This window comes from Polyodon spathula, chromosome 18 (genome assembly GCF_017654505.1).
Source record: "Polyodon spathula isolate WHYD16114869_AA chromosome 18, ASM1765450v1, whole genome shotgun sequence".
Taxonomy (NCBI): Eukaryota; Metazoa; Chordata; class Actinopteri; order Acipenseriformes; family Polyodontidae; genus Polyodon; species Polyodon spathula.
Genome location: NC_054551.1, coordinates 27,668,929 through 27,694,499, shown reverse-complemented (window position 1 = coordinate 27,694,499; position 25,571 = coordinate 27,668,929). Strand labels below are relative to the sequence as shown.

The 25,571-nt window shown below is 40.9% G+C and overlaps 1 protein-coding gene across 4 annotated transcripts in view; it reads right to left on the bottom strand.

Moving 5' to 3' along the window:
- The window catches only part of LOC121294112 (astrotactin-1-like), a 156,589-nt gene that overhangs the window by 103,167 nt on the left and 27,851 nt on the right, over positions 1 to 25,571 (bottom strand). For all 4 annotated transcript variants that reach the window (XM_041217684.1, XM_041217683.1, XM_041217685.1 and 1 more), the window contains exons 3-6: positions 21,476 to 21,863; positions 14,481 to 14,627; positions 3,345 to 3,491; positions 2,262 to 2,429 (exon numbers count right to left, since the gene is read on the bottom strand). In XM_041217684.1, the coding sequence (XP_041073618.1) occupies positions 2,262 to 2,429; positions 3,345 to 3,491; positions 14,481 to 14,627; positions 21,476 to 21,863 (850 nt within the window). The remainder of the gene's footprint in view (positions 1 to 2,261; positions 2,430 to 3,344; positions 3,492 to 14,480; positions 14,628 to 21,475; positions 21,864 to 25,571) is intronic.

Below are 25,571 nucleotides of genomic sequence, written 5' to 3'. Positions count from 1 at the left end.
CGCCTGGGTCGTCGGCCTGAAGGCGTGGAGGATGGGTCTGACCCGATCGATTTTCTGTCTAAATCCCCTCCACTGTGGTTCCCGACCCTGTCTGGCTGGGCTATTGAAATTATGCATGCAAACTGCATTTATTCTGATCAATCCAATGCAAGGGATAAGCCTTGCACACTTATTTTTATCTGTTAAGGTACTCTGATCGTCAGGCCATATTGTAGGCTGCAAGGTAAGCTACCTCTCGCATTGTGCCCAGTACCATCAGGTCCTTCCCAGATTTGAGAAACATTATGGGGTGTTTGTGGGAGGGAAGTGGGTATTCTCCCAGGAGAGGTAGGGGAAGAAGACAGAGGGTGAAAAAGGAAAATGGGGAATTAATTTATTATATTTTTGTAATTTACCAACAAAAACATTTGATCACAAAAAAATAAAGTTTACATGCTGGTTTAACAAATTTGGCTTTATATATCCATATAATTCATAACTGTACTTCGCCAAAGGCCCTTAGCCAGCTGACAACAAATCCTTTAGGCCTTCAAGCCTGCCTTTAATACTTACCCAGTTGAATGCCTCAGTGATTTTGACACAAATCATTGTAAAATGCAACAGAAAGTAAAATTGGCAAACTGGCCTGGGGACATTTTCCAAAATATAATAAGATTACTGCCCCTATGTGTAGGAAAATACTCTATCCACATTCTCTTTTGAAATCCTCCCAACCAGAAGCACTACAATGGTTTTAAAGCTACCTCTCCCACACATATGCAAACAGAAGGTCCCACAAACTCCCAGTGATGGAATTATACCTCAACCACTGCCACTGTTTTTGCGCCTCAAATAGGTCCCAACACCAATTAAAGTACAGTCAGAACCCTGCACACTACAGATACCTTTGGGGAAAAGTTTTGACAAATAACAATCCAAGCAATGAAAGAAAAAAAGGAAGAAAAAAAACCCTACTAATTTGCAAAAGATATCAGTAATGTAACATAAACTGAAACAGCTTGATCTTCTGTCGATTATATTCTCATCCTTCCCTTATGCACTACTTTAAATAACAGTGACTAATAACAAGAACTGTGCTGTAGTTACACATTTTAATTACACTTTTAAATCAAACACAGCTCAAAACTTTAACTGTCAATGACAGCAACTAATCTATTCATATTATAGCGCACTATAATATGGCTCTAATTAAACAAAAATGAATCCCAGGGTAGCATAAGTTGTTTCTTGCTATTTAACTGTTACATTTGTTAAATTCCTCTCAGGGAGTTGCCTCTAATTCACTTTAACTGGAAATATCTTGATTAATTACATTAATTAAAAGAAAAAAGTCACTTTTATTATACTAACTTCAGCAACAATATCATGCTATTTCATCTGGTTACTTATAACACGTTTAGAAATGTATTTCCAAATTATAATGTTTCAATTAAAACTAGAATTTGAGTGGCGTGAGGTTTAACACTTTTTTTTTTTTTTTAATAAGATTCGCGTTGTAGCTATTACACTTTGAAAAATCAATTTTTATCACAATTGCCGTTGGCATTTTACAAACAACTTGCAAAAGACTGTAAAGACTGCAGTATGTCGGCGATGCCAATTACTTGCACATAACAAAAATGAACACACAGCCTTTTTGCAGCTTTCCGGTTTTATGTTTTTAAGTATTTTTTCAAAAGAAAAATTGTTTAAATTGACTTTTTTGGATACACTACCATACATGCTAACTATAATAAATACCAGACAGCTCAGCCTTCTGAACAGGATTTTAATTTGTTTTATATTTTTACATGAAAGGTAGACTTCCACACCAACAACATGTTTTTATTTTTTATTATTCAACTGTTTCTGTCAATCCTTACATACAAAGTATACAGTAAACACTAAATAATTAACAGTAAATATATGGATCCCTTAACTAAATGTACAGCTATGGCCAAAAGTTTGGCATCAGCCTATAGAATTAAGTAATTTTGCTTCATAAAGTCGAAATGAAACCTGCTGAATAATGTTAATTTAACATACTGAATTACATACCGCTTTGTAGTTTTCCATATACTTAACAAAAAACTATTTTAAAATGTGACATTGCATGAAATACTGTATTCCAATAGACTTTTGCAATATCTTTGTGTAGTTTCTACAATTACATGATATTAACTAAAATATTTAAATTCTGTTCATATAATTAAAAAGAAAAAGATGCCTCAATCCTAAAATTCTAGGTGATGGAAAACCTTAGCCATATCTGGAGGGCATACCTGTCTCAGCGTCACACTGGTGCTCACAAGGGTCGAGGAGGCGACAGCCGCAGAGCTCAGTCATCCAGGGCCCACTGGCATTCTGCTGGTAGAAGAGCAGCACCTGAGCTGGATTCAACCAGTCCCTGCCATCCAGCTGGCTCCCCTGTTGTAAAATAAACCTGCTTCCTGTAGACACAAGAAACACCAACTAACTTTAGTGCTAAATAAATCCAATGTAAATGCTCAAATATTTTTTTTTTCTGTTCTGTTATTTATTAAATTATAAAAATTCAGTTTTCCAGAAATCAATCGCTAGCTACCTTGTGTGAATAAAACATCCTGCCACAAACAGCCAGCCAGATGAACAATTTGACCATCTTCAATTAGCCAATTGAATAACATTACATCACAGAGCACCAGTATTTTCCTTGTTGGGACTGCTGCATTTTAATCAGAAAGGATTTTTTTTTTCAACACAGATATTGATTTCTGAGTAGGATATACAGAAAAAAAAGTTAATTAACCTCAAGGGTGTACTTTGTGCTTTGGAGATGATGTCTTCCCTCGCTCATTTTGAGAAAGGCTTGTTATTAAAACATTTTTGTCTGTTAGTGTTTCATAAATAAACATGTTAGTGGAATTAGTAAAGCAGAGTAGTCTGGATTGCACCATTGACTGAATTTTGATTTATATTTTCTTTTAAAAATTGAAACATGCCATATCCATAATAAATTGACCAGTGGCTTAGAAAGGAGTTGTACAATTAGCTTGTATAACATGCATAGCTCAAATTTGTAAAATATTCTGAAATTATAGTTCATAAAACTGTCTGAAAAGTCTTATCTTGTAAAATATAGCAATATAGTCTGACAAGTTTTTCAGTTTATGAATGAACACATTAATTGCATTTGACACAGAACATGTTCCCTTACAAAACACTAACATACTGCATCACCTACAGTTCATAAACTAAAAAAAATGCTTAAATTGCAGACACAAATTCAAGAAGCCACTCTTGTCATTTCATGTCCAGAATTTTAGTCAAAATAGCACTGATTTACCCAACAAAGACTGCAAATGAATAATAATGATGAAACTTACCATCTGCAATGAGGTGCTCAGGCACGTGGAGAATGATGCGAACATTAAGGGGGCAGGTGAGGTGAGATGAGTAGACCAAACCAATTACACAGCTGACAACACTGATCAGAGTCAGGGTAGTTTTATTGATTGGACTTCGTGGAGAACCTGTGAGATGCAGAAAGAAGAAACTCTGACGTTACACTTCTGGCTGAGGTCACAGGTTATAAAGTTGCCAAACAAAATTTTTCAGACAATAAATGTGCTTTTAAATGAAAACCTGGCCTGAAGGAATGGTAGCTCTGTCCTAGTATCCCCTGTTGGTCGATGTGTGGGACCTTCTCAGTGCAGCAGAACAATAAAGATTTACCTCGAATTGCTGCACTATTTGCTTGGAAAGTGAAATTGCTACATAAAAAGTTTTTTTTTTCTTCTTCTTCTGTGCCACCTGGTACGATATTGAGTTGAAAATGCTTCTCCATTTGACGTGACTATGAGGAAATCCCCTGGAGATATCCAGATGGTTGATTGAACTGCAATGCAGTTCCACACTGTAGAACAAGTTATTAAGGTTTCATGTTTCCGCATAATTTATAAAAGTAGATGATTCTTAAAACAGTGAATAAAACATGTTTGGGCCCTATTTTACACTGTATCCTGAAAGATCAACCATTCTATCAAATGATCAAAATTATATATAAATTATATATATATTAATATTATAGATATATATATATATCATATAATGTATCCACCATGTACACCATATATCGTATCCACCATGTACACCATATTTCGGGCAGTCACTTATATCAGACAAATAGTGTTTATACCGTGTTAATCTTGCCGTATATTTTGGGCGAACTCAGCTGCTTGGATCTCGTTATGTGCCATTCACACAGACTTAAATAGCATGTCTGCTTTATACTGTAGTAATCGCTCTTACTAATCCATCAATCAGCTGTTTTCACCCCGTTACCTTGCCATTCACAGAGATTTCAATACAAAGGCAGCACTTTACTGTAGTAAGAGCTTGACAGATCGATCAATCAGCTGTTCCTCATTACTGAGCGATTACCCCTCTACTGTACCTTGGCAAATTAATCCTGCGCAGTGTCAGGTTTACACTGCCTGCCTGCAACAGCAAACACGGCTGGGAAGAGAAAAGCGATGCACATCAGCACGAAAATCCTGTGTAAATAAAATGTCTGTTAGATGCTGTGCGCTTGCTAAAGCATGCTTGGAACTCTGTCAGTCAGCAAAAAATGCAACGTTTCTTGAAAAAGTTGGGGCTTCTGTAGTTGCTGACAAAAATACAATGGAAACTGAAACTCTGACCCCAGAAGAATTCTCAGCTGTGTCACCTTGGTGACCAGGACACTCTGTCTGAAACAGATGCAGATGATGTAAGCGTGAGTCCTACGCATGAAACACAGCGGCATACTATGGAGAGCAATCTGGATATAGAGCAAATTGGGATTTTTTAGGAAACGCTGAAGGTTTGCCATCCATACTTGCAAAAAAAGAACATCCAGATGCATATCTCAGAGTTCTTCGCTGGAAACTATTTGCAGTAATGTAGTGTGGAAGATCACTCTCTTCCAGGTTCATTCTCAGCACTGTTTTACGAACTAAGACCACAGGTGTTTGTTTTTGAATGTGCTTGCGCACGTTTTATTTTCACATAACACATAAAAATAAACAAAACAAAACCTAGCTCTACTTGAGCACTAACTAGACATGCAGGAACATCACTACAAACAGGACAGCTAAGCTGCTTCCCTGGAAAACAAAACACAAAATAAACTTTGCAGTACTACGTTTGCAAAGTACCTTTTCACGACCGGGCTCTTCCTTCACCAGCCCTGAATGAATGATCGGTGGGGTTTTTATTCTCCACAAAAATTAACAAAAATACAGGCAGCTGGTCCTAATTTACAATTGTGGCCAACTGCCAGAACAAATAACACATAGCACACTTTCACTTGCAATTTACAGGGAGGATTTTAACCCCCTCCCTGCCCTGCTACACATCCTCCCCCTTGTCTTTTCAAGACACAGGCCATAACACGAAAACCTCCCTCCACCCTTAAAGGACCAATCGCCCTCAAGTCCCATTTTTTTAATCTTTGCCCTCTTCCACAGATGGGCTTGAGGGTGGGTCAGTCCTTACTCCGACATCCACAGGAACGGACCATGCACTAACAGGGAAGGACCCGGACAGCTTGACCTGGGTGAATGAAGTGTAGACCGGTGACAGGACACGAGAAACGACAGGCAGAAGTGGGAAGCTCAGGACCGGCACAGCAACATTTGGGTCCCCAGGGGGAACACAGTGGAAGGAAGGGGGAGCAGCCGCAATGTCTGACATGCACAGCGTGACATCTTAGGTTCCACCAGGAGCGGAGTAACTGTGTGCACAATTGTGCATGGCAGTGCTGCGACCTGGGCACAAGGTCTAGTGCAGGAAGATCTGGGCATTCCGGCCTGGTGTCCACGAAGCCGGGGCATGGGACCACACTTAATAGCACTGGAGTGACTCTCACGGGCTGTGACTGAGACTGTGATGGAGGTGGGTTGATCACCTCCTCCCCCCTGACTGCAGATCGTGGCTCTTCCTCCTATTGCTCTGGGAAAGACACCGGCCAGTTTTTGAGCAGCAGGTCTAATTCTGTTGGCTCTGGTTCCTGAAGCCCCTGTGCTTGCCTCCATCTTCTGTTGTCTTCTCGCTGCTGTGCAGCCATCTTATTCATTTCCTCAGTTCACTCCTTTTAATCTTTTCATTCGTAGGGGTGCTGCCACTTTTTTGACACCATATGTGGAAGATTGCTCTCCTCTGGCTCTGTCTGAGCACTGTTTTACGAACCAAGACCACAGATGTTTGTTTTTGAATGTGCTTACGGAAGTTTTATTTTCACACAACAAATAAAAATGAACAAAACGAAACCTCACTATAAACAGGGAAGCTAAGCTGTTTTCCTGGAAAACAAAACACAAAATAAACTTTGCAGTACTACGTACTACCTTTTCTCATAGCGGTTCACGACCGGGCTCTTCATTCGTCAGCCCTGAATGAATGATCTGTGGAGTTTTTATTCCCCACAAAATTAACAAAATACAGGCAGCTGTTACTAATTTACAGTTGTGGCCAACTGCCAGAACAATTAACACATTAATAAACACCCATTTCCGCGTGTGTTTTGCAGACAGGATAATAACCCCCTCCCTGCACTTCTGCACTTGCATTACTTTTTTGTACTTACTTTTTATTAGATTCATAGGTTTTAATACATCTTTTTAATTAGTGTAATGAGTGTCTTAATAAAGATTTTTAACTACATACGGTTGTTTGTTTTGATTACTGCACTGGTTATTGGGAGACATTTTGAATGTCAGGTTATTGTGTGAGAGTTTATACTGTCCATCGCTTACTGTGGGTGAATCACGTTAACACACACACACACACACACACACATAGTCTATGTCAATGTCATTTGTGTTATAGATTATGGTGAATTTTATTTACTGGCTCTTGCATGTATCTACAGTAAGTAAAGCATGTTTTGATTGTTTTGTTTTTCTCTTTGTCAATTAAAAAAATAAAATCACAGCATACTCAACACTTTTACCATTAAATATCAAAGCATCAGATAGATTAATAAAATACATTTGCAACAATTATTTGTGAATAAGCTCACATTATAATGACACATTTTTAACCATATTTAACCTCTATTTGACCTGAACATGTTTTTAAGATTCACAGTTCAAAGTACTGTGAGCTGTCATTCTTTGTATGCCAGTTTCTACTTATTTTAATTAAAGGTGTTAGTTACATTGTTGACAGAGTCTTTCTGTGACATCTGTGTGCTAAAAGGATTTTGGTAATTGGATCAAGTCGTTGTAATCGTAAGCAACCATGCTTTCAAATGCTTTTCTCTCCATCTGTTGGTGACAGCATTGTCTCCTGGGTTTTGAGATCCTGATTTCCTCAACCTTCTTGCTCTCTGACAGAGAGACAGTGTACCAGCAACAATCACTGGCAATGACAAAATGTATCCACTGAAGCCATCCCATGCACTGTTACACAAGCCAAATCTAATGAGGTTTTACAACTTGGTTTTGTACTATGCAAATTTTTAAAAAGAACCGTGAGAAGTGGCATTACCATTTCTCATACCTCGGCTGAGTCGTCTCCTTTTCGAGGGGTCAGTGTAAAAGGTCACCTGGGGTTCACTGTCCAACTCAGTCCTGGAATCCCCTTCCGGGTTAAGGAATGCTGACCCCCCTGTGGAGGACAGTCAATGAACCAACATGATTGATCCAATCTGAGCACACACAAACTTAGCACTGCAAATGTGTGTTTTGTTTTCAAGGAAAACAGCTTAGCTGCCCTGTTTGTAGTGAGGTTCGTTTTGTTTATTTTTATTTGTTGTGTAAGCGATCTTCCACATATGGTGTCAAAATGGCAGCACCCCTATGAATCAGAAAAAAAAAGAACTATTTAGAGGAATTAATTGAGGAAGTGAATAAGAATGCTGCGCAGCAGCGAGAAGACAACAGAAGATGGAAACAAGCACAGGAGCTTCTGGAACCAGAGCCAACAGAATTAGACCTGCTGCTCATAAACTGGCGTTGCATGGTATGCTACAGATGAGTGTTATACAAGAGGTACATGTTATGCAAGAGGTGCCTGTTACATACATTTAAGGGATTTAACCCAAGGCTCCACAGTTCTACATGGGGTCTGCATTATGCAATGGTGCATGTTATGTCCTTTAGAATTACGGTACTGGCTATGTCATATAATCTGGACCATAAAACACTGAGGACCATAAAGAATGCCAAAATCTAAAGACACTGGCACTACCATTAAATAACAACAGCATTGGGTAAGTTGAGCTTCACTGAGCAAACCAGAGCATGTTTTCTAAAAGTTAAACATCTGCAAGTTCTAATTTTGGGAGTCATGTTTTGTTTATATGCCAAGAACCTATTTTATCAAAGACTACTATACTCTTCACTGTGAGAAATCAATAGAAGCACTCGTTTTATGTGCAAGATATATAAACAGATAAAGCAGCAAGCAGGCATGAGGGTTAGACTTCTTCTTTAGGGACTAATTGGATGGTGCAATAACCCAAACAAACTGAGGGAGTGCTGCTCTCTGTTCCGAAACAGAAAGGCAAAGTGACTGTGTTAGCTCTGACAAGCTTAGAACAAATGACTTCCACTATCCAAGATAACAGATAAATCCAGATTGCATAAATAATAATACGGTAAAAGAGGAATCTGTCACTAGAAATTCTAAATGGTTCTTGGGGGGGGGGGGGGGGGGGGGGGGGGGGGGGGGGGGGGGGGTAACAATTGGACAATGACTTAAAAGTATCATTCTGTGTGGTTAATGACACAAATAAAAAAATAATATTGATCTCACTTGAAGGTGTGACGGATGTTATCTTTACTGTAGAAATTAATATTGGGAATGATTTAATCAAACTATTTCTTTTTAACTTATCTCTTCTGCTGTAATAATTTATGTGTAGGCCTATTCTCAATGTACAGTATATCTAGTGTTCCACGTTTTCGGTTTTTATCTTTAAAAAAAAAAATCCAGGAATTTTTTTGAGTTTATTTTACATATATTAAAATAGGGATAACATCGGTAAAAAAATGTTTTTAATTGAAACTTTACATGTGGAATACGATGCGTAGCAGTTTTGGTTTCTGATTAACAATGTCCCTGACATGTATGATGAAGCAGAATCTGTGCAAGTCAAAGCCACATTTTCCCAAGTTAGCTGGTACTTTGCGAACATTTGGGCAAATTTACAGAACTGGATGGTGCAAGGCATCGGGAGACGCGTCAGAAATCACACTGGACATTTCCATCAATGCATTCCATATAGGTTTACCAAATAAAGCATCTAAATTTTCTGTCAAATATTTACAATTAAGATTGTCTGCATTAGGCAGTATTTTAGCTGGTGGACAGACTGTCACATGAAGTTACCAATACATACCTCTCTGCAATAAACAGTGGCTGTCCAGCATATCACAGCACTCTGACAAACACATTAACACAGTCATCCTGTGCTCTGTTTTATTAAAGCGTGTGCAAAAGCTTCAAAAATGGTTTAATGTGTCACTTATTTTTCAGTAAGTTCTTTTACTGTCAGTGCAAACACTTACCTCAATGCGGCGCTATGCATCCTCTGCCTCATCTCACCCACTTCTGCTATTTTTGCCTTTCGTACTTCGAACCGTTTGTTTCATAAATTGATTTACGTTTGCGCCCCATTTCTCATCCTCTAAAAATATTATATTTTTGGGCAACTATTTACATTTTTAAAATTGTTTTTTTATTATTTTCTCCTGAATTTAGTTGTGTCCATTTTCTTTTTACTCAGCTCACCATTACCATCCCTGTGCTGACTCGGGAGCGGCAAAGACAAACACACGCTGTCCTCAGAAGCGTGTGCTGTCAGCCGACCGCTTCTTTACACACTGCAGACTAACCATGCAGCCACTTCAGCGTCGGAAGACAACGCAGCCCTGGGCAGCTTACAGGCAAGCCTGCAGGCGCCCGGCCAGACCACAGGGGTTGCTGGATGCACCACTAGGGAGCTCCTTATTTACATTTTTTTGATCAAGCTTAGCTAGTAGTTACTAGCCCAGCAATTGCCTCAATAATCAACACTGGCCAACATAATGAGGCGAAAATGTGTTTGTGAAGTGAAAGAGAACCATGTTTGAATGTTATTTGATCCTCTGACAACTAAAATAATACAGTGTAGGTCTGCTTATTACAATGTCAATATCAATGAAAACAAAACTGCATTTTAATCAAAATATTGTTTATTTCCTACAAAATAGTACCAGGAAATATTGAATAATAGTCAAAATCAGTAAAAACCGACGTCCAGTTAAAAAAAAAATCCTGTAATTTTTCGGTAAAATTCTGAACAAACTGCAAACGCAGAACACTAAGAATGTCATGCTAAAAAAGATATATGCAGATACAGTTATGGCCAAGTGTTTTGCATCACCCTACAGAAGAACACATTTTGCTTCATAAAGTCGAACGAAACCTGTTGAAAAATCTTACGTTAACATCTTGAATTACATACTGCTTCAATATTTTTAAAGAAAAACTAACAAAAATTGAAAAATGTGAAATTTCGAAATCTAACATGAAATTTTGTACAGTACTACTATTATGGTTCTGGTAGACATTTGCAATATCATTTTGTGGTTTCTTTGATTACACAAAGTTGAATAAAATATCTAAATTATCTTCATAGTGTTAAAAAAAAAAAAAAAAAGATGTCTCAATCCTAAAATTCTAAGTGATGCAAAACTTTTGATCACAGCTGTTGATTGATTAAGTATAAACACAGACAAGAAGGGTAACCCTGTGGAATCTGTTTTCCACTACTACTTTGGAGGCATTTTAATGTAGAAGGAATATGTGCCCTACCGTACATACTGTGAAGTACAGAAGACAGATTGTAGGCACAAAATGCTTATTCCAGCACCAAGTCTCCAAAATTAGCTCTCTTGAGACGCAGATGTGGAAGAGAGGATCAAAATTGTCATGTTATTTATAGGTAAAGTACAGGACTTTACAACCACTTTACAACCAGACACATCACATCGAGACTTTGCCAACGATACAGATGTTGCACAAACCAGAAAAGGTCTGAAAAATAAGCAAATCTGGTTGAAACATAAGTAGCTCCATGTGTATTTTTAATTGTTTTTCTTTCATTTTTTGACTTTGCAATCATTCTGAGCTCCAATATTGAGTTGTTATAATGTATAAAAAAGAAACATCTCTTAATGCTGAAGCAACACAACCCAGAACCACAGAAGAATGACAACAAACATCATAAAATGACACAAAATGTTACAACAATTAAAATTACATCTGAAACTATTTAAATGAAGGAGCTTATAATACTGAAAAGGTTAATTTGTTCCTTTGCAGACAACAATAGTCGGAGCATGGAAAAGTTTGGAGGGAGGTATTTAGCAAGCAAGAGACAACAGGGTGTATATTAATCTCAGAGACAGAACAGGAGAAGAAAAAGATCAATAGATGTATCATTTTCAGGACAGAAACTACTTTTATTTTGCTACAGAATTAAGAATAAACAGACTGGATCTTTTGTATTTATTTATTTTTGTTCTGAAATGATCCCCTCATTCATCTCCCTGTTTTTCTCTCTGCCTCTCACAATACCAAGTATAAATAGTCCATGTCTACACATTGGCTTAGCATAGAGACAACCACTCTTTAAGCAAAACTGTATTATTGATAAAGAAAGCCTCTATTTTATTTAAAATCGTTATTGTTTATATGACAATGCAACAGAACAAATAATAGGCTTCTTCTCAAGGTCAGGATGAGAAGTAAAAGCTGCTAGTTTGAGAAAATAATAGCTTTTGCAACCAAGAAGAAACTATTCTGTTGAGAAGCAGATTCCATTAACAATAAAGGCCCATGTAGCCTAGGGCTGCTTTAGAGTCTTTAATAATTGGAGCCAGGAAGCATAAACATGAATACAATATTTTATTGTTATTAAATAGGTTATTGATTGTAATGGGACGATGGTGTCATTACAGTGAGAGTGACAGACAGTTTCGTGTTTAAACCCAATTTTGAGGGGGCTGTTTTCTCGGTCGTTTCAAAACCGGTCCGGGCGCCATTTGTCACCCTTAGTGTCCGTTTCACAGAGATTTTTTTTTTTTTTTTTGATAATTTATGAAAATCCCATCGGTGATATTAAAGCTACAGAATGGCGTAAAAATTAGTTTTTACAAATTATTTAGACAATGTAAAAAAAAAAATGTACTACTGTTTCGTTTGAATGTCAGTGAATGCTATTACACACAATTACTACTAATAAAATTACCTGTATTAATAATAATAATAATAATAATAATAATAATAATAATAATAATATGCTTTTATTTTTGCGTAAAATGTTTAAAAATACGGATGCGAGTTTGAAAGAAAACACACACATACACAAACTTGGCAAATACCTCGTTTCCATGACGTCTGCAGCATCGTGCTGCATTGTTCTGTCACTGTTATGAAAGCGTGCCACACTGTTTTCATGAGTTTTGTAAAAATCCATACCGTGCCCTGGCTTGTGTCAGCACCATTCAATGCCAGCATCCTCATACCCGACTGGCACGGTGCTGCCCACAGCCCTGTTGTGTGCACAAGGCTGAAAAGTATACTGCACAAGAATGAAATTTTTTTAAAAAAAAAGTCGGTTAACAACGAAACTGTGCGCATATTATAAAATTAAAATGCTGATAAAAAAAAAAAAAGAAATTACTACTGGAACGGTGGGCTTGTTCTTATATGCCGAGAATCTGGGCTTCATGTAATGTTTCTGTGTATGATTAAATGTTGTAGTACTTTACGTGAGTAATCAAATCTTAAAAACTAAAAGTTCATATCTTTATAACATGGTTAAAACCGTCATAAGTTCTTTATTAGTATACTAGTTTGTTTACTTGTGCTACCCTTGAGTTTGAAGTTCAATCTAATTGAGCACTGTGCCTTTAAGAAATGAATAATATGGGCAGAAGTAGGTGACGTCACACATGACGTACGAGCATGTCCATTGAATAAAACGAGTGTACCGTAGTCGTAGCTTACTACAACGATAAGAAATAAAAGAAAATATACCTAAAAAGCTTTACCATCATTGAAAAGAGACACTGCTCCACGCAAAGCGCTCTGTGAGTAGACACGAGTTTACTGTTTGCCGGTATTAAATAAATAATACGTCTAGTTTATTAAACATTTAACTCGAACTGTGGCAAAATAAAAACATCGATGAACACGCACAAAGCAAATTCCCCCCACGTTGTCTGTGTGTATATAATACTATTATTATCCTATGGTGTGTAATATATTATATATATATATATATATATATATATATATATATATATTATATTATATATATATATATATATATATATATATATTCGTTCGAACCATCTTTCTTTCAAACCATTCAACCGCTTTGATTAGACCAATTGTTAATTTAATTTAGTGTTCAATAAAGGAAATGAGTTGGGGTGGGGAGTAACAGCAGACACAGGGGGGTTGAGAAACACTGATCTAAGGCATATTAGGCTGTTTCAGAGAACTTTTCGATCCTCAGAAACCCACTCTCCTGCCCAGTGGTGGTGACTAATATGATGTCTGAATGAACCCACCAACTGTACCAGTTAAGCAGTGTGTGCTGGAAGGCCTTGTCAGAACATGGGCGAAGTAAGAGCGCAGTGGTGGTCTTACCTGATAATTTCCCGTCTTTTTTGACTTTGCCAACTGTCACTTAAAACTTTCACTTAAAAAAATATATATATATAGTATGAAGTACAGTTCTCGTTCCAAAATGGAAAATTGTAAAATTACAGTAGTATTTGTTGACTGTCAGCCATAGAGGTCGATGGAATAGAATGTATTTTCCCTTCCAACACACCTTACTACTATGGTACTATGAAAGAGGTAATGGTTGATCCCTTATTTTATCATTATTTTACATCCACTTTAATCAAAATAATAAATAAAACAAATAACACATAGAAACTTGGTCTGGGGAATGTATGGGGAACGACTGTTATAAAATACTTTCCATTTCATCTCATGAGACACTGAATACATATGACTGAGTCAGTAGCAGGCCTTTTTCTGACTATACCTTCATCTTTTGTTTTGGACAGCTCCTTGTAACATTTTCTGTGGCACGCAGACTAGTGGATATGCATGCGGGTAGAGGGTTCAGACACAATTCATTTTTGGTGAGATATTCTAGTGCGAGAAAGATCAGCTTCAAAGGAAGATTTCAATGGCTAGCCATGGGCAGATGAAGCCTGTAGCGCCAGGCAGTGGAAAGGAGGCGTTACTTTTTGCAGTGATTTGTGAGCTGGCACTCACACACTGCAAAATCAAGAAGATTTTGATTTCTGTGGCTACTGGCCTATTGGTGATTAAGAGAAAAACAGGAATGGAAGTGGTCATAACATTTTCTTTAATTATTGTTATCAGGGACTGCATGACATGTAGCATCTTGTACAGTGTAAAGATCACTAAACACAGCAATTAATCAAAGAAAGATGATTCACCTCTAGTTTTGTTTGAGAGGCGCTTGCGCTGGTTACTGGAGGTGTGAGAGAGCAGAGTTGTTTGCTGGTGATTGGTGTCTACAGGGCTGGTGGCAATGATGTTATCCTTGTACTTGCTCATTAGGGACAGCTTGGTACTGTCACTCCCTGATGGAACAGAAAGCACAATTAGGAAATGCAGAAAACTGCAGCAAAGACTTGTGTCATTCAGGGACAGGGGCTGAAAATCCCCAGTCAGATTGAGTAGTTCAAGTTTTAGATCCTTTCATTACACTACACTGTACAATACCTGCAGTTCTGTGCCTCCGGATATCTCTCACATTTTAAAGGTACTCAACCATTCAGACTGCAGTGACTGAAGAACCTACGTGAAGGGCCTTTAAAAAATACTTTTTCTTTTTTTTTTTTTTTTTTTGTCATTTAAGTTGCAGCAATTAAAGCAAGACATTTTATGGCAGAATATTATAATGGGTGTGTGACGGAAAGATGAGTTCTGGTGATAAATCTTCCTCCCAACCTGTGAGGGCGCTAAAGAACGGGAGGAGAAGCATCTGGAAGGGCTGGCCTGACAGTTCGTTTCCGGGTCAGGGAAGTGGGTCAGCCTGGAGGGAAGCGCGACTCTGTTGTAAGACCGTATTGATTTGAGAGATAAACGAGAGGCAGCTGCAAGTAATAAGGCAGCTGCAACCGTTTATCTTGATATCATGCGGGATTACATATAGGGGCCAGGGTAACGCTGGTCTTTTCCTTCGTTTGGGTTAACGCTTGGAGAGAGAAGGAGCGAGAGAGGAGCTCTCGTTGTAAAGAGAATTACGTGTTGTGTTTTGTTGTGTTTGTTTGTAATTGTCTGCGTTTTGCACCACCAGACAGTTAACTCACCTGTCCGGAGCTGTCGACCAGGGTCAGCACAATCCGGATCACCACTGCACGGAACCGTCACGAAATACAGTGTCTTCACCCACCACAAGCACGTCTGCACTCACCCAGGACTGGTGACCGTGTGTTCGTTTTGTTCGGGACTGTGTCTGTATTATTGCTATCCCCGTGCTTTACACATTGTTGTGTATAGCCGGGGATTTATTATTTAACGGTCACCAGACCTGGATTATAAATAAAAGCACCTTGTCACTGGAAACTGTTGTCTGCCTGTCACTCCTGCATCGCATCACCGTTATACCTGTTCCCCTCCACTAGCCACTTTGCCACACGTGGTGTCAGAACACGGGATTATGGACCGCAACGCGCTGGCGGAGTTGCTGCAGGCACTGGAGACCAGACGGGATGCAGAGGAGAGACGGAGGGAGGAGCGCTATACGGCGCTCATTGAACGGGTAGGGCTGATCGTTGCTGCAGGAGCGACCCCTACCGGAACATCATTGATGTCGGCCCCGAAGGCACGGGCCATGAAAATGACGGCGGAGGATGATCCGGAGGCATTTTTGGTGGCGTTCGAGCGGCTGGCAACCGCGGCGGGATGGCCTCGGGAGTTCTGGGCAAGCCAGCTAGGACCTTGCCTGATCGGGGAAGCGCAGGCAGCTTACCAAGCCCTGAGCGACCAGTACGCCACTGACTATGACCTAGTCAAGCAGGCTATCCTCCGTCGTCTCAACATCACCGCGGAGACCCACCGGACGCGGTTCCGCGAGTACCGGAGAGCCCCGGAGACACGCCCCAGGGTGGTGGCACAGCGGTTGTGCGACCACATGGTCCATTGGCTGACCCCAGAGAAGAAGACCGCTCAACAAATGGGGGAAGCCATTGTGGTGGAACAATTCTGCCATGTGGTCGGCGCCGAAACTCAGGCGTGGGTACGGCGCCACAACCCTGACACCCTGGAGGAGGCGGTCAAATTGGCCGAAGATTTTGAGGACTCTTTGACGTCAGCCCGGGTCGGGATCCTGTCAGCCCCTGCCCTGCTCAGGAACCAACCTCTCCCTCCCTCTCCTCCAACACCACCACCATCACCCTCGGTCCCGGCACCCAGACCTCCCAGACCGCCGACCCCGTTGGGCCCCCTTGCCTCCCCCCCATGGAGACCGAGGATGGCCCCCAGCTGGGGTAGAGGTGTTGCCCCTGCCCCGTTGCCCTACCAGCAGCGGGACAGATATTTAACCTATGCCCCCTCTGTCCCTCCACTCTGTTTTAGGTGTAACCAGCCAGGACATAGGGCCAGGTCATGCCCCGCTGCTATGGAGTGTGACGTGGCTGCATGCAACTGGACACCTGGAACGGGTAAGCAGGGGGAAAACGGTTGGGAGGGGCCCTGTCTGATTGACGTGGTTTTAGGGAATGTGAAAACCCACGCGTTAGTGGACACAGGGTGTGAGCAGACCTTGATCAGGACAGCTCTCTTGGGCGGTATGTCGTGGCGGCCACAAGGTCAGGTGGCCATCTCCTGTATCCATGGAGACACGGCGGCATACCCCACCCTAAAAGTATATTTATCGGTAGGACCGATAAAACGTCACCTTGTAGTCGGGGTGGCGGAAAGGTTGCCGCACCCAGTTATTCTGGGCCGAGACTGGCCAAAATTCAAAGAATTGGTGCAAATAATGGCAGTCTCAGCCACACACGTAAACGTGGCAGAAAAAGGGAAAAAGGAACGGATTGGTGATGTGTTTCCTTTTCATCCTGAAATGTTTTCCCCTCTGTTCCGTCCTAGAAAAACAAATAAGGAGAGACGGACCGCGAAATGGGAGGGAGCGTCTTTGAGACAAGGCTGGGGTCTGGTGGGAGAGTGCTGTAATGGTAACAAACGCCAGTCGAAGGGAGTGGGAACGCAGTGCGACCGAGAGAGCGAGGTTACTGGGCCGACTAGGGCAGAGGTTATTCCAGCCCCTCTCAATATACCGGACCCGTGGTACTCAAGCGCGGACCTAGTGTGGGGCCAAAAGAACGACCCGTCACTGGTGCACGCTTGGGGGCAGGTCCGGTCCATTGAAGGTAAGGATGTTGATGGCGCTGGGCCGCTAGTATATCCACATTTCAGTATAAAGGGGCAATTACTATATAGGGTAAACCTAGCCGCGGGCACAGGACAGCCTGTAACACAATTATTGGTTCCCCCGTCTTGTCGGACCGAGGTCATGAGGCTGGCGCATGATATCCCTTTTGCGGGGCACCTCGGAGCCGAGAAGACGAGGGAGCGAATATTGGCTCGATTCTATTGGCTCGGTCTTCATACTGATGTGTCGAAATATGTAGCCACATGCCCAGACTGCCAGCGAGTAGCGCCAGGTCGAGTGCGCCCCGCTCCTTTGGTCCCACTGCCGATTATTTCCACTCCGTTCGAGCGCATTGCAATGGACATAATGGGCCCGTTGCTACCTTCTGACTCTGGGTATACGCATATATTAGTAGTGGTGGATTATGCAACGCGATACCCAGAGGCAGTTCCATTGAGGTCCACTAGTGCAGCTGCAATAGCCACCGAGTTAGCGCAGATTATGGCTAGAGTAGGGATCCCCAAGGAGATTTTGACTGATCACGGAACCAATTTTTTGTCCAATACGTTACAGCAGGTGTACAAAATATTAAAAATACGTCCCATCAGGACGTCCGTTTATCATCCACAATCGGACGGTTTGGTTGAACGTTTTAATCAGACCTTAAAGTCGATGCTGAGGCGATTTGTAACACAGGAGCAGAAACATTGGGCATCGCTTCTTCCCTACCTCCTTTTTGCGGTGAGAGAAGTGCCGCAGAGTTCAACGGGGTTCTCCCCCTTTGAGCTCCTGTACGGCCGGCAGCCTCGCGGCATTCTCGACCTGCTGAGGGAGGGGTGGGAGGAGCACAAAGGCTCGTCTAAAAATGTAGTGAAGTATGTGCTCCTACTACGAGATCGGCTGGATTTGGTCGGTCGTTTGGCCCAAGACAACCTCAGATCGGCTCAGCACCGACAACAGCAGCATTACAACAAAAATGCACGGATTCGAACCTTTCGACCAGGGGACAAGGTAATGCTGCTACTTCCCTCATCTGAATCGAAACTGTGTGCTAAATGGCAGGGGCCGTATGAGGTGATTCGGGCTATAGGGAAAGTAAATTATGAAATTAGACAGCCCGATCGCCGAAATGAACGTGAAATTTATCATGTCAATTTATTAAAGCCCTGGCAGGCAAGGGAGGTCTTATTTATAGCCCCAGGCAATATGGAGGATGATTTAGGTCCCTGTCCAGAGACCCCGAGCACAAGAGCGATTTCTATGGGGGAACAATTGGTTCCGGATCAGCAAAGAGAGCTGCGTAAGCTTATTGAGGAGTTCAGCGATGTTTTTTCTGACGTGCCCGGCAGGACAAACTTAGTTGAATATGACATTATCTCTCCACCAGGTGTCACAGTGCGAGAGAGACCGTACCGGATCCCGGAAAGTCGACGAAGTGGCGTTCGCAAAGAGGTATGGGATATGCTCGAGCTTGGGGTGATTGAGCCTTCCAGGAGCGAGTGGTGCAGTCCGATCGTCATAGTGGCTAAGAAAGACGGCACCAACCGCTTCTGTGTGGATTTCAGAAAGGTGAACGCTATTGCTAAGTTCGATGCATATCCCATGCCTCGGGTCGACGAACTTTTAGACAGACTGGGAAAAGCGAGGTTTATTTCCACTCTGGACCTGACGAAGGGATACTGGCAAATCCCTTTAACCCGCAGCTCCAGAGAGAAAACCGCATTTTCAACACCAGAAGGGCTGTTCCACTTTAAAACCATGCCGTTTGGGCTACATGGTGCGCCCGCTGCCTTTCAGAGACTGATGGACCAGGTTTTACGCCCACATCATGAATATGCAGCAGCGTATATTGATGACGTGGTGATATACAGCTCCACCTGGCGAGAGCATTTGGCTAGGGTTGCAGCCGTTCTTCAGTCTCTAAGGGCAGCCCGGCTGACAGCTAACTTGAGGAAATGTGCGTTTGCCAAAACAGAGACTCAATATTTGGGATTTTTAATGGGGAATGGAAGGGTGAGACCTGTAGTCACCAAAATCCAGGCTTTGGTTGATGCAGCGATCCCCAAAACCAAGACTCAGGTGAGGTCACTACTGGGCTTAGCCGGTTATTACCGCCGCTTCATCCCCGAGTACGCCACAGTGGTTAACCCGTTAGTCGACCTCACCAAAAAGAGTGCTCCAAATTTAATTAAATGGTCAGCTGAGTGTCAGGGAGCGTTTGATACTATTAAGCGTACACTTTGCCAGGCCCCCACTCTTATTACTCCAGATTTCACCAAGAGATTCATCCTCCACACCGACGCATCGGATGTAGGTTTGGGTGCAGTCTTGTCCCAAAAAGTAGCTGGAGTAGAACACCCGATATTATACCTCAGTAAAAAAATGTTACCTCGGGAACGCAACTACTCCGTAGTCGAAAAAGAGTGTTTGGCCATTAAATGGGCTACTCACTCTTTACGATACTACCTGCTGGGACACTCATTTGATCTGGTCACAGACCACGCCCCACTCAAGTGGTTAAGCACAATGAAGGACAGCAATGCCCGGATAACTCGGTGGTATCTGGCATTGCAGCCCTTCATGTACCACATGGTACACCGTGCGGGGAAAGACCACCAAAATGCGGATTATTTTTCCCGGGAGGGGGGAGTAATGGGGAAGGTAGATTTAGCCGAGTGTTCCTTCGGCTCCACTCTGAGCGGTGGGATATGTGACGGAAAGATGAGTTCTGGTGATAAATCTTCCTCCCAACCTGTGAGGGCGCTAAAGAACGGGAGGAGAAGCATCTGGAAGGGCTGGCCTGACAGTTCGTTTCCGGGTCAGGGAAGTGGGTCAGCCTGGAGGGAAGCGCGACTCTGTTGTAAGACCGTATTGATTTGAGAGATAAACGAGAGGCAGCTGCAAGTAATAAGGCAGCTGCAACCGTTTATCTTGATATCATGCGGGATTACATATAGGGGCCAGGGTAACGCTGGTCTTTTCCTTCGTTTGGGTTAACGCTTGGAGAGAGAAGGAGCGAGAGAGGAGCTCTCGTTGTAAAGAGAATTACGTGTTGTGTTTTGTTGTGTTTGTTTGTAATTGTCTGCGTTTTGCACCACCAGACAGTTAACTCACCTGTCCGGAGCTGTCGACCAGGGTCAGCACAATCCGGATCACCACTGCACGGAACCGTCACGAAATACAGTGTCTTCACCCACCACAAGCACGTCTGCACTCACCCAGGACTGGTGACCGTGTGTTCGTTTTGTTCGGGACTGTGTCTGTATTATTGCTATCCCCGTGCTTTACACATTGTTGTGTATAGCCGGGGATTTATTATTTAACGGTCACCAGACCTGGATTATAAATAAAAGCACCTTGTCACTGGAAACTGTTGTCTGCCTGTCACTCCTGCATCGCATCACCGTTATACCTGTTCCCCTCCACTAGCCACTTTGCCACAGGTGTCATTCAGTTAAAATTCCATTTTAAAAGGTAAATTAAGTGAACCATAAATTATATGAACCCAGTTGTATCTTGTTTGTGTGTATACAGAAGATCTTTTTACATACATCGTTTTGTTTAGATCCCCTTTTTCTCTCATTTGTTTTATTGTATTATTATTTCATGTACAGTAAAACCAACACCTGAGACACAAATATTAGTAATATATACAAAGGAATTAGCAGAAATAAAACATTAAAGATTATCACCATTTATAGAAAGCATTATATTATGTATAAGTAATCAAATTGACATAAAGATTATGACCTGGACCCACAGCTTTCTGATCCCAGTGAGGTCTAAATAATTAGGGTTTGTTTTACAGTTCCACAACAAGATTGTTCAAATGGTAATATTTTATTCTTAGCTGAAGTGGCATCAGTTACAATTACAGTGTACTGTATAACTGTATTTCACTTGTGTAGTGCAGTTGTGTTATTATGCAATTCATGTTATTTGCAAAAACATTGCAATTACACATGTATTCATACATTTGCAAAACAACATTGCCATTATATTGTAATTTAATTAATGGTAACACTTTCATTCAAGTGCCATTCTCATTACCGGGTGTGAGGTCCATGTTGGATTTGTCATTGCAGCCCTGTAGGGAGTCCAGCGTGCGGGTGACCTGGCTGGTGAAGTCTTTGCCCCCGTTCATGCACTCGCGCTGCAGGTGGTGGCGCAGGTCTGTGATGTCGTACTCATAGCCGTCCAGGATGGGGGTCTCGCGGATGCTGAGGGTGGAGTTGTGGCACTGGGTACGGGGATTGCGCAGGCTCTCACGGGCCTGGCCGCCCATGAGCACGGAGGGGATGTAGTGGATTTCATTAGCTGCCTCTGCACTGGCACTCTTCTGGGGCTGAGGAACCCGACGGCGTTTACACCAGCGGCGCCGAGTATACAGAATCAGAACCAAGCACAGGATAGACAGGAGAAGAGCAATCATCCCTCCCTGTAACACAGTGATGGAAGACTTAGCAACCTGGAATAGGGCTACCTCAGTTAATACTGACAAATACTGAATGTACTGCGGAATCATGGACCACAAGATCTAGTGTGATACTTATTCTATATACAAGGCTCTGATAGTGATGTTAAAAATTGTCACAATAGTGATTATGATAATGAGCAGGCCATAACAACCTATGTTACTCCAAAACTGATAATGTACTAATTCGTTCCAAATAGTCATAGAGTATTACGTTTCAGTGGGTTCTATATTTTGGTCCTGTATCAGTAAAAGTGATTTTATTGAGGCCATGCAGGGGTTGGTAAGTAGGCTGTGCATATTCTATACAAAATATCACACTCAATGATAAATGGTAAAATTAGCAGATTAATAATAATAATAATAATAATAATAATAATAATAATAATAATAATAACAACATGACAGATTCATTGTATTAAAGATAAAAATTAAGTTAGCGTAAAGAATCTCAACACAACAGAATGAGCAGGAAAATCAGTCTGCAGTGAAAGGGGAAATTAACCTTTAGAGGAGTATGTCATTAAAATGAAAGAAGGTTGTACAAAAAATAATCAGAAATAATTGTAGCAATTAGAAGATAAAAAGCCATGCGAAATGTGTGCATTCTGGAGGTCACTGCAGAAAAGGAATTAACAGTAGAAACCAAGCAAGCGTTACTCATGATGCACTCTTCCAAGCCTGTGTCCTCTTGACCTCTCAACGGCCTCTTTACCACAAGTCATTGAGTAGCTGAGCTGGACAGTCTGGGTGGCAGTCATCTGTCCCAACCCATATGGCCAGACCCAGTATTAGATCAACAACACCTACATCATATTTCTATAATGCATTTAAAGGCACTGGGGTATATTTTAATGATCTAAACAAGCCTGCAGATCCCAATACTGACACACCTAAAACCTCATGAATCCTGCTGTTTTTCTGCAGAGGTGATTAATTGACCCCATAATTATCATCACTTAATAAAAATAAATAAAAATAAACTGTAAAAAAAAACTTGTAGCAGCAGCATTAAGAGCTGCCACTGTTTAGATCATTTCCATGAGACATTTTACAATAAGAAACACTACAGCAAACATACTATGATTCAACAAACCATAATGAAACCATTAGGAAAAATGTGGATTAACTAAAAAGTTTACTAAAACTATGTTCAAAATGTCATACTGTAATGCAGCTAAAACTCAACAACATATAATCTGTATAATCCAGATCTCCAAACTACACCAGTGTAATAGTGACCCATTATGCTTTCATTCCCAGCATTTTGCAGTGTGGACCCTGGCTTACAAGTGCTATAAAATAAAGCATTATCAAATGTTGACACCTGCAAAGAATTACTGTCCTCTAACATTGTTCAGTGTTTCTTCCTGACAATGTTTTTCACAAAATACATGTCCAGGCCTTGCAGAGAAGTGAATATGAAAGCTCTGCCGTCTCAGGTAATTTTAAATAAGCTCTTGATGAAATCGGAAGGCATACAAAAGTGCAATGTGAAAGCAACTATTTCCATCGGTGCATAACTGGATTAGAGGCAAACGTTGATGTCTGATGGAGTGCAATATTGATGAATTTCATGTTCATAAAAATGTACCTTTATGAAACAGTTTGGTCATATAGAAACTGGAAAATAATAGTTACTGGTATAAAAATTACAAAAAGATGTATAAAAAGTGCTTACCAAAAAATAAATAATCAATCTTTCAGGATGGCAATCTGCTCTCCACATTTGCACATTTAATTTACTTCGAAAGTAGGCAGGCATAAGTTTAGTGCCAGGTCTAATTTTAAATGCATTGTGTTTCAGATGTAGAGATGTTAAACTGAATTCAATCAAAGCTTGAAGCAATTCAGTCTGAACAAACTCAGGTGGAATGAAATTAAATGAAATGACCAATAACGGATTTGGGGAAGACTAATTTACATTACACTCAACACGGTAAGATTTACTTTTAATACTTCCGAAAGATGAATTTAAAATAATGTGAAGGCAAGGAGAGACTTCACAAGTAGCATGATGGTAGGTGCATTGCTACCGGCTTGTCCCTCAAAGCAGTGGCTGCACTGAGCAATCATGACTGTCTACAGACGTGCAAAGTTTCATGACAAGCAAGAGACATGCTACAGTGGGGCTAACCACAGAAACCTTCAACGCTAGACAACACACACCTGTTTCCAGTCTAACACTACTACAGACATTGTTTGTGTACAGAACTGCAGTTTTGTCATTTCCCAAGCTGTTACAGCATATCTGTGTGGTTTTACTTTAAACACAAACCCAAAAAGTAAGGGTAGTTTCCCCTCACCTTCCTGATAATGCATGCATGGTTCTGCTATTAAAGAAGTGGAATTACAACTTACTTTACATTAATCCATATTTAATGTGTTTCTTAATATCTGCAGCAATATTTTGGCTTATCACAGACCACTGGGAATAAGTTAAAATTTTCACCAGATAAGCGTTTGCTTTTTTTTGTATTTCTTATCATATGATTTTTTTTCTGTATTATGAAAGAGAAATCGCTGGAAAGCCATTAAATCACTGTACTCTTCTTGCCTACAGTTTTATGCAATGCATTTCTGGCACATTTTGCTTTAGAGTAATATAGATTTTCTTTTAGCATGGCAAAATGAAATGTTGAACCCTAAAGCTTAATATTCATTAAACATTAGGAGACTACTATTAATTGAAGCCAACAGCAGTCTAGGGCCCCCTTTTCAGGAATTCTAGGTAAATGAAAGCACAGACTAACTTTGACTATGCTAACATTCAAATCAATGCTTGAATTCGAGACTCAACTTGTCAAAGCTTTCTCATCAAAGACAATTTTCCGCCAGAGAAGATTTACAGTATCGACAGGGGAAGCTGGGCACTTACAATGCAAAAAGTGTGCCAACTTCTCAGTAGTCTGACCGATAAGAGTACACACTGCCAAAACGAGCAGATGATAAGACAACAAAAACACTTGTTTTATTGCTAAACTAAGAACAAACAATTTTAAGCATTCTTCTCAGGCACAGTGGCACAGCTCATAAACAAGATACATCTACAAAATAAAACCTACTGTTTATTTTCCCTAAATCAAATTGAATATTTATCGACTTCTTGAAGAGGAAAATGCCAGCCCTGATTAGAAGACTACTTTGTTTTCTGTCATGACCTTGAAAACAATTCATCCTCTGTGCATTTGAAAAATTAAATGTGATTGACAAACCAAGGATTCACAGATGAGTAGACACACAAGTTGATGGCGGGAAATATAGTACTTGGTAGGAAAACTACTCTAGAGTCGAAACAAAACAACAAAAACAGTGTATTGATACTAAAATAAGAAAGATGGAAGACGCCAAGCAATAAAAAAACAGGGCACAATGAAAAGATATTTACAACATGAATCATATCTTTTCATATATGGGATTTCTCTTCCTAGAGGGCCTTATTCTTTCAAGTCTATACTTCTGGGCCTTGGTAATGTAACAGTAAATGTCAATATATGTTTGAGTGGGGCTTGGGATACAGAGCTTGGTGTAACAAACAAGACTGTCTAAGGATCCTATAGCCCATGTTTAACAAGGTAGGAGTTCTGAACCAAATGCTGGTGCCATAGAGCCTCCCTTTATTCCTCCAGCATGGAATTGGAACCATAGCGTGGAAATGGGTAGACCTGCACA